The 9,547-nt window shown below is 49.5% G+C and overlaps 1 protein-coding gene across 2 annotated transcripts; it reads right to left on the reverse strand.

The window, feature by feature from the left end:
* Positions 1 to 4,161: 4,161 nt before the first annotated feature.
* Positions 4,162 to 7,426, reverse strand: ID4 (inhibitor of DNA binding 4). 2 transcript variants are annotated; one of them, XM_058026511.1, is made up of 3 exons: positions 6,737 to 7,426; positions 6,016 to 6,074; positions 4,162 to 5,604 (listed from the first exon to the last, which is right to left on the reverse strand). In XM_058026511.1, the coding sequence occupies exons 1-2, from the start codon at positions 7,133 to 7,135 to the stop codon at positions 6,030 to 6,032; spliced, it is 444 nt and encodes a 147-aa protein (XP_057882494.1). In that variant the 5' UTR covers positions 7,136 to 7,426; the 3' UTR covers positions 4,162 to 5,604; positions 6,016 to 6,029. The 2 variants fall into 2 exon arrangements, with proteins under 2 accessions (XP_057882494.1, XP_057882502.1); XM_058026519.1 differs by having other exon boundaries at positions 6,730 to 7,426.
* Between the last annotated feature and the right edge of the window lie 2,121 nt (positions 7,427 to 9,547).

The following is a 9,547-nucleotide window of genomic DNA, read 5'->3' on the forward strand; positions in this document are numbered from 1 at the left end:
GTCTTAATAATTTGAAGTGTTCTTTCATGTTACAGAATTTTTATGGGAACATTTTCAACCTGCTGCAAAGACTAAGAAATACTGATTTTTAAATATTCTAAACAAGATGTAGATGCTAGACTGCTACAAACACAGACATCAGCATCTCTGAGTGAAAAGATAGCCTGTTGAATAAATAACACATATTTAAAAATGTCTGAATAGGAACTTACAGGATAAATGCTAAGAGCTTCAAAGGAGCCATTGATCTATGGAGTACATAATATTCGTGTTAAAAATCATTGGAATATTTATTTACATGACACACGGCTCAGAAGAAGCCATTATGGTCCTTAAGCAAATTATGCATATTGTGAAAATTGTCAAAGTGCTTCTTTTACCAGAAGCAAGTGCATCCTATCACTTGACAAACACATCATCTTTGGGGGGAAAGAAACCCAAAAGGAAGTAAACCCGAGGCTAAAAGAAGGTTAGAGAAAGAGGAAAAAAAGGAAAAGAAAGGAAAAAAAAGTAGAGAAAAGGGAAAAAAAAAAAAAGAGAAGAAAATAAAAACCAATCCTTGTCCCGTGTCAAAGTGTGTTTCATGCCCATCAAAGGAAGAAAAGCCTGCACTGCCTGGCCCCACATCTCGTGCCATGCTGCTGTCACACTGCATGTGGGGAGGGAATGCTCCTGGCTCTGTGTGCCAAAGTCTGGGGTGCCAGCTCTTCTCCCTACAGGCCAAGAAATTACAAATGGGGACTAATTCATTCCAGCCACTGCTGCGTCCTCTGTGGTGAATTAAGCTGCCAGAAGAGTGCTCGGCTCTCCCAGCCCGTGCCCCTCTGAGGGACACAGGAACAGGCGGGGAACCACAACCCACTGGCATCGACTGCCTCAACACCGCCAAGAACTGAATAAAAACAGCCCCTAATACCTTCAAGAGCAACAAACCAGGGGGAAACACTGTCTTGGAGTACTTAGTGTGCCCAGCAGCCAGGTCCATTGCTCTGGACCAGCATCTGGCTGACAGGCTTGTGCCTGGGCTCAGCACTCGGAAGGGTTTGCACTGCTCCTTCCCCAGCGCTCCGTGGGTGACACGGCTTTTCTCAGGCAGATGTTTTGCTAAGGAGGAGGGATAGCAACTTAGAAAATTCCTCCACATATCCATGTTGCTGTGATTACACTGCAGTTTATGCCATACACTGCAAATTATTTTGTTATTTCAGGCTGTGAATAGGAAAAGGGTTTTTCTCAAGAAGGTATGACCAGGATGTAGCGGCTCAGAGACTGCCTCCGATCCGTGGGATGCTGGCATATGGCTGGCAACTGCCTGCAACCAAGCTCCCAAGTGCTGTACAGCCCCAGGCTGCCCAGTCCCCAGTCAGCTCTGATGTGCTCCAAGGGCTGGTGCCTGCGTGCCTGCTTTGGACATTTGGCAAAGCAAGCTCTACTGGTAGGCAGAGCACGCAAGTTTTCTCTTACTCAGGAATGATAGTAAAGGGTGGATTTTCTAGTGCAAAAAAGCAAGCAGTTGTATGGGGGAATATATTTAGCCAGTGTTTTCAGATCACATGTTCTGGGACTGGAGAGCAGAACGTTTTCAATACTGTTTTGGAACCACGCTATTCAGTATTGCAAATCTTACTATTGGAGAAACCAGTAAATTGTGTTGCATCTAAAACAATTACTTGAATTACTTGCACCGTGGTTTCTTCTCTCCAACTGTAAAGGTTTTACAGAAATGCGAGTTCTACGACTACAAAAGCCTTGAAAATACAAATAATAGTAAAGTGCTGCTTTGCATTTGCATAAACCTGTTTATCCTATACATGGTTTATTCATTAACTCTCGGAACAACCAGCAGGACAGCTATGGCATTCCTTATGACCACTTCGCTTGTGGCTGAAAATGCAACTATTTAAAAGGAACGCTACGGAAAGTGAAAATAAATACCATTCCCGTGTGAAACAGCAGGAAAAATGCCACAGGAGCTGGCATTTGGCTTTTATGTGGAATGAACCTTTTCTGTCGCTTGGAAATTTCAGTGGAGAGCCTCAGCACCTGCAAGGATTGGGACCTCCACGCCGCCGCTCACCAAATGGACATGCAGCATTAGCAGCGTTTATTGCTGTGTTCTGCAGACAGCATTTGAGTCAGGGACAGAAAATACCTGCTCCCTCATCTATTCCTCCTAGAGACTGTTTTCTAGTCCTTGACAATTTCAGTGTTCTGTGAAAAGAGGTTCTTGCAACCTTTACTTGCAATGTATTTCCCAACCAGCTCCTCCTTAGGAAAGCTCCTGGTAATCACCCCAGCTTTCCCTATGTTTCCCTCTTACCCAAAACTTGCTCTGCATAAGAAAGGTGTTAAAACAGGAATGCATTTTGCCTGTTTCATCTCCTAGCTTCTGTAAAGATGAGTGCATGTTGCCACTGGTACAAGCGGAAAACTGGAAGTTTGTTTGACAGCCGGTGACTTGCTCAAGGTCACAAAAGAGCCTCAGTAGCAGAGCTGGGAACAGAATTTGGTATCCTAATTCCTAATCTGGCAGCCTCACCACAACTCTCATCACGCAATCAAAAAGCTCCTTTTAAGGAATGCTTTTGTGACTAAGAGAAAATTCAAGTCATTAGAAGAAAGAGTCCTTTTAATTTGCCTTTGTTCAAACATTTACGCCTTTTGCTATATGGAAAACATGATTTAAACAAGATACGGGATTACTGTATGATGAAAGACTCTAAAATCTTTGAAAAACAGAAAATAATTATGGCTGCACTTAGGACTGTACTGATCCCAGGCATCAGGAAGCAAGCAATTAGATATTCCTTTAATTTTATATGTAGCGTAAGGAATAAGTGAAGACCAGTATCTATTGTAATCTAGTCCGAGTGCTATATGCTATATTTCACATTTCTGAAGGATCCTACATTTAACAGGAAACATTTTCACAGCTCTTTATTAAGACTTCATTTTCTAAAGGTCCTAACTTGTTGCACCGCAAGTTTTCCAAAAAGCAAACCCAAACCCTTAAGCTGCTAAACTCAACGGGAGATTGCCCTGACCCGAAACAATCTGGGCTTTGGTACATTCTTCCTTGAAGAGCAGCTCAGTCGTTTACCAGCTCTCCCAGGATACGTCAACTTTGATATTTAGAAACTCCACAAGATAGTTTTATGTTTTAGGACAGCACCTCTTGCTTGCTTCCACTCCTATGTAATGGAATACTATAATTTGGCAACAGTGGATAGCAACAAATGAGTGTACTGAGAAGCAATGTTACCGAAAAATTGTATACAAAATAATCTGAGCTGTACAAACTGAAGTAAGCAGAGAACAACAAATATTAATAGGATAAACAAAGAAAATCAATGTAAATTTAAACCAATCCTTTGGAAAAAGACCGTTGATTCTCTCTTTTTTTACACAACGGAAAAAATCCCAAAGTGCAGCAAAAATCCTATTGATAGAATTGCTACTGTCACGAAAATAGCTGGGAGAATCCAGGATAAGAGATTTGTGACTTAATTTTACAAGAACGTGTGTTTTGCTCATTAAATTGACTTAAAGTTCACCGGCAGAGCTGGGGAAATGCAATGCAGGGACCCACTCCCCATCCCTTAAGCCCCAGCTCAGGCTGTAAAATGCCTGTGTCTTTAAAGCACTTGCAGTGACAGGAGGCCTTGTGTTTGCAGATGTGTTAGCCACTTTTTGATTTGATCTTTACGCAATTATTTTGATAAAGAAAGTGTTCATCTTGTTGACACTATCACTGTAGTCAATACCTAATGGCCCCCATAGTTAATTTCCTTATAAATATTTAACTTAATAGAAGTCCTCCCTTGGGTTACAGTACTTTTGACACTTGTATAATCTGAAACAAATCCTCTTTTTTCAGTCAAACAGACCATGTTACACACACAGTTGGCTAGCTATTTACAAAGCACCCAATTAAATCCTACTTAATTCTCCCACTCCGACTATCCCATTGCACTAGTGTGCAGGCTGCTGATCACACAAGATGAGGATCCTTCACTGAGCCTGGACACAAGTTTACAGCCAGCAGGACCTGATGGTACAAGAGCTTGCCGTGAAAATAATTCACCCGTCAAATGCTACACACAAATAGCGAGGAGAATGTGCAAATTCAGAGGATTGAAGAAATAAGCTGAAGAATCACAGTTAAAGACAGGTAAATCTAGTTTAATGTTCACATGTAGTAGTTACACATCACAGAGATTAAACAGGATTTTAACTGTAACATAGCTGCAGTGAAATGTAAGTAATTTTGTACTAGAAAAATAATCTTGACGCAGTTATCCGATTTTTGGTCTACTTAAGTTCATTTTAAGATGAATTTACATCACTGATCATAATGACTTAGCCCATGTGCCCTTCTGCAGTTCACTATTAATACTCTTTGGACGAAGGAAACAGCAACTGTTTTTGTTAATGGTTTGCCCTTTGGCTGCAAGCAGAGAACAGTTTTCAGTTTTTAAGCAATTAATAAGCTGTAGGAACACAAATCTGCAATAAAACCTTTTGGTGCTAAACAAAGTTTCCGAACAAATTTCTTGATCTAATTCAAGACCAGATTTAAAAAAAACAAACCAAACTGATAAGAGATCTAAAGCATTGCCCCCGGAATGCAAAAAAACTAGATAGAATTTTTTCTTGTCTCAGTAAAAAACACATCTTACCGCTACTTTTATAGAATGCACTAAAAATCCCTGTGCCTAAATGACAAAAGTGTAGTCTCAAAATGTATAATACACTTACAAACATTTTTAGTCTAGATTGAGGAAAACACGTTGTATGGACTCCAAACAAGTTTATTTGCAATTAGACACCTCATGCAATCATGCAGGACCGCTAGCTAAAGCTGCAACTCTCGAGTCTAAAGGACATTTGGGGACAAAAAAAGTCCTAAACATTTAAGATATTTCCATATTAGCAGCTCCGTACTTGAGCTCCCACAGATTAAAAAAAACATACACACCTTTATAATATTTACAAAAAATATTTAATTAAAAATATTTTATAATTACAGTAGTCTATTAAAGCATATACTTTTCTCACACTTATAGAACATCTCTATATATACACAGTATGAAATGTCACTCATTTGTCTATACAATATGTAACATTCCTGCAGGGATAAGAAACTTCCCTGGGCCCCAATAAAATCCATCTATTTTAAACAATAGATGTCAAATATATCTACAAATGCTCTGGGAGATTAGTAAAGCTTCAAGATTCGGCTGCTCGGTCCCTCAAGAGTTACAAGGTTTCTAAAGTCTGGTTTAGGCTCGGTCCTCTATCCCGGGGCAGAGTCGCAACTTTTCCCGCTGCCACCGTGGGACACGCCGCCGCTCACAGCTGGCCGGGAACGACGAGAAGAGACGGAACCGGGGGGAAAGGGGGAAAAAGGACACGGGGAGCTGGGGACGGGGGGGGGGACCGCTACGGACGTGCAAAATGGTGAACAGGCTTGGCTCTGCCGGGGTGAAGCATGGGAACGCTCGGGGGGTTGGATGGCTCCTTGCTCCGGAGCGGCGGGGCAGGGCCGGGCCCCCCCGCCGCCGCCCGCCCCCCGCGCTGCCTCTGCGCGGCGCCGCCGCACACCTGTGGGAGAGGAATGAATAGAGGGGGTGTGTGAACCGCTCCGCTCCAGACCGACTGGCGCCACCAACAAAACACAAGACATGCTTGATCAACAACCCAAAACAAACCAGGTCAAACAACAACCGCAGCTCCCAGGCTGGGCCAGGCGGAGGGAGGGATGCGCAGCTGCACGCCGCAGCCAGAGGCGCTCCGCGGGGGGGAGGGGGGGAAACCCCAACCACCCGGTAGTTAGGGAAAATAAAATAACCACCCCGTAATTAAATATAAAACCCCAAAGCCGCCTGTAAGTATTTCTCGCCGGGCTCTGGTGCCCTCTCGGCAGGCTCTCTTCCCGCAGGATGCGGAGCGGCCCCACCGAGCCCGGGCGCCGCGCTCCCCCCGCCCGCGGCCCCGCGCCCGCCCGGCACTCACCTGGGGAGCGGCGGTCAGCGGCAGAGGATGCTGTCGCCCGGCTTGTTAACAGAGCCTGCCTGCGCAGCAACCAAACACGGCAAATTAACAACTGGGGAGAAACGACACGGAGACACCCCCCACTGCCCAGACCCCCTCCTCCTCCGCGCACCCAGGCACCGCCATAGCCCCGTCGGGAGCGCTCAGGGAAGCCCCCGGGGATACAGAGCCAAGGGGATCACCGCAGCGCTGCGGCAAGCCCGGGGTGCCGGGGCACGCCGCTTCCCGCGCCGCCGGGCTGCCACCGTGGGTCCCGTACCGGGGAGTCGCTCCCCGATTCCCGCCCCTCCAGAGCACGCTGCGCTCCATGTGCACGGCCCCCACAGCCCCTCACGCTCGCTGCACGGCGCGGAGGCTAGGAAGCGCGGAACAGCGCGCCTGTTCCCGAGTGTGCGAACACGCCGGCTACAGGTACTCCCTCGAGAGGCCGTAATTACACGGCACACACCGTGCGGCAGCCTGCCCGCACCGAGGGGATGCGGGCACCCACCGCGCACCGCCGGGGCGTTCCTGCGCCCGTCCGCCCCGTCCCCTCCGGGAGCCACGACTCTCGGCAGAGCCACGGGTACGAGAGTGGCGGCACATCACCGGGGCGCTCCCACGGCGGCCGGCGCCGACCACCGCGCCACGCCGCTCTGCTCCGCACCGCGCTCCCCGCGCTCGGGCATCACGCACCTCTTACCGGGTCAGTGTTCAGGGCAGTCAGCGGGGTCCGGGGGGTGCCCGCGGGACAGCTGCCTGGGTGCAGAGCGGGCGGCGGCGGCTGCTGCCGGAGCAGCGCTGGGTGCGTCTCCAGAGCCAGCTGCAGGTCGAGGATGTAGTCGATGACGTGCTGTAGGATCTCCACTTTGCTGACCCTCTTGTTGGGCGGGATGGTGGGCACCAGCTTCCTCAGCCGGCTGTAACAGTCATTCATATCGCACTGCAGGCACAGCGCCGCCGGCTCCTCGCCCGACGGCGGGCTCCCCTTGCAGCCGCTGTGCTCGGCCAGGCACCGCAGAGCCGGGTGCCCCCCGCCGCCGCCCGCCACGCCGGGCTGCGCCTTGCGACTGGGGTGCCGGACGGGGCTCACGGCTTTCATGGTGCCGCAAGGAAGGAGGGAAACCTCCCTCTCCACCGCCGCCGCCTGCTGCTGCCGCCGCTGCGACCTCGGGAAGCCGCGCACGCACCGCCCGCAACGGGAGCGGAGCGCGGCCGCAGCGCCTCGATGGCGTTAACAGCGGCCGCCCCGGGAACGCAACCAGAGGCGCTCGCAGAGCCGCGCCAAGAGCGGCACCGGGAACCCGCCCGCTCCGGAAAAAAAATAATTATTTTTCTCAAAATGAAGAGCCCGTGCTCCGCAGCCGCTCGGCCACGAACACAACCACCTCTGCTGCCGCCGCTGGCCGCGCCGCCCCCTATATAGCGCGGGGCGCGGGCGGGGCGGGCGGCTCCGCGGCGGGGCCCGGCGAGCGCGGCGCGGGAGCGGGGGGGGCGCCGCGGGGCCGCGCGCAGCCAATCAGGGCGCGGCGGCCCCCCCCGGAGCGCGGCGGCGGCCAATGGCGGCGGGGCAGGGGGGCGGCGGCGCTGCGGGGGGGGCGGGCGGCGCGCGCCGACCCCCCCGGGAGGAGGGGGCGGAGGAGGAGGAGGAGGAGGAGGCGGTGCCGGGGAGGAAGGACTGCGGGAATGCGGGCGGGACCCGCCGCCCAGCGGAGCCCGGCGCCGGCCCCGCGCTCCCGAGCGCAGCCCCGCGCGACCGGCGCCGCTCCCCGCCGCCCGACCCGGAGCGAGGCGGCTGCGCCCGCCCTCCCATCCCTCCCCCGTTCCCTTTCCCGGGAGAGCTGGCATCTCCTCGGGCGGCGGTGAATCGCATTTTTATCCTCTCGGTGTAGGAGACTTATTCCAGCTTTACACGTTTTTTTGAGGGACTTGGGGACGCTGGTTAACAGGCAGGGAAAATCCCAAGCAAAACTTGAGGAGCGCGGGGGAGAAGGAAGGAGGAGGGTTTGGGGACTTCAAGCAAAGCAAAGCCAGGGAACATTAAATTAGAGCACATAACTATTAAAAATGCATGGAGATGGAGTATTTAAAATTCCTCCATGACATATAATATTAATCCGTTTTATGTAAAATTCATACCTGTAACTTAATTTGGTCCATTAATGCACCAGATCACGTATTAGTAGATGTACCATGTTTTAAATATGATGCTGGAAATGTCCAGAGTTCTGTACTTCGAGACAGAGCATTAAAATTAACAGACATATACTCCTGAGTCCTGCTTAAGTCATCTTGTGGCATATTGTAACCTTTTAATTTAATAATGCAGTGTTGAAAGTTCCTGTTAATTCCTGCTAAGGATTAAGAGCCGCTGCGTATTTGAATGGGACGCCGGTGTAAGAAACTTGGCGCCCGATCCTACAGCACTGCAAGCTGTCCGGGAGCAAAGCAGGGCTGATTGCTGGGGCAAAGGGCTGAAGGAAGGAGTGAAGGCTGCAGGATCTGCCCCTAAGCTTGTGCGTCTAACCCACCAGAAGGGAAGGAATCCATAATGGTGATTAATGATTACATGTCCCCTCCAAGCTTAGTCACAACGGGTGATATATAAAGGATACAGTGGGAAGCTGTCAAAGCCAGAACTTGAATGAGGGGTGAGGCTGGATCATCTGAAGCATATAATGAAGCACACTTGCATTCTCTCTCACCTCTTAAAGACGCGTGTTTGGAGGCTCTGCTTAGAAATGCTCACACTCTTGTTTTCCTTGTTTTGTCCCACACTGCTACTGCCATTCACGGCACTTAGGCTGCTCTCAGCTTCAAACCCACGTGTGCAGTGTAAATCTTTGAGGTGTAAATCTAGACCTCGGTCTAGATGTATGCTACATCAGGAGGATGTGATGCGAAGGTGTATTTCCATTACCTATGGGCTGGATGATCCCTATTGTGTTGTAGTCATTGGTTTTATTCAGTGAAACTTCTTGGGTTTCCTTGCAGGCACAGGCCTTAAAGTGTGTATTATGGTTACTTTGTCTGTTTCTGGGGTCCTGGCAATATGGACAGATTTGATGTGCTGTTTAGAAAAAAAAAAAAAAAAAAAAAACATTGTAAATTATGGTGAAAATGCAGGCTCAAATATTGCTGGTGCCAGTTAATTAAAATTGGCATGAAACTAGATACCCTGTAATATTGGGCTGTTCTGTTTGTACTGAATCCCCGCTGGGAGCTTCTCTGATCTCACTGGAAATCTCTGGGAAACCCCAATATGTAACTGGTTCCCCTCTAGTCCTCCCAAGCTAATTTGGACAGATTATTTCTGTACACGCACACAAACGCACAAAAACACACATCCTGGAGCAGCAAATCCACTGAGACCACACTGGTTCTTGAAGATGACTCAGTATTTCTGTAAACTCATGAAGAACCATGAAATGCCCCACCAGCTCTTTTTCCACCAGGCTACTTCCAGCACAGAGGATACAAAGGCAAATCTGAGGGTCTGCAAGCGCTGAAGTTG

Source organism: Melospiza georgiana, chromosome 1 (genome assembly GCF_028018845.1).
Source record: "Melospiza georgiana isolate bMelGeo1 chromosome 1, bMelGeo1.pri, whole genome shotgun sequence".
Taxonomy (NCBI): domain Eukaryota; kingdom Metazoa; phylum Chordata; class Aves; order Passeriformes; family Passerellidae; genus Melospiza; species Melospiza georgiana.

Bases quoted from the DNA above. Each gene is read 5' to 3' on its own strand.
- ID4 (XM_058026511.1), bottom strand. From the start codon at position 7,135: ATGAAAGCCGTGAGCCCCGTCCGGCACCCCAGTCGCAAGGCGCAGCCC. The intron at 6,075-6,736 runs GTAAGAGGTGCG...GTTGCTGCGCAG, and splicing joins CTGCCCTGAACACTGACCCG to GCAGGCTCTGTTAACAAGCC.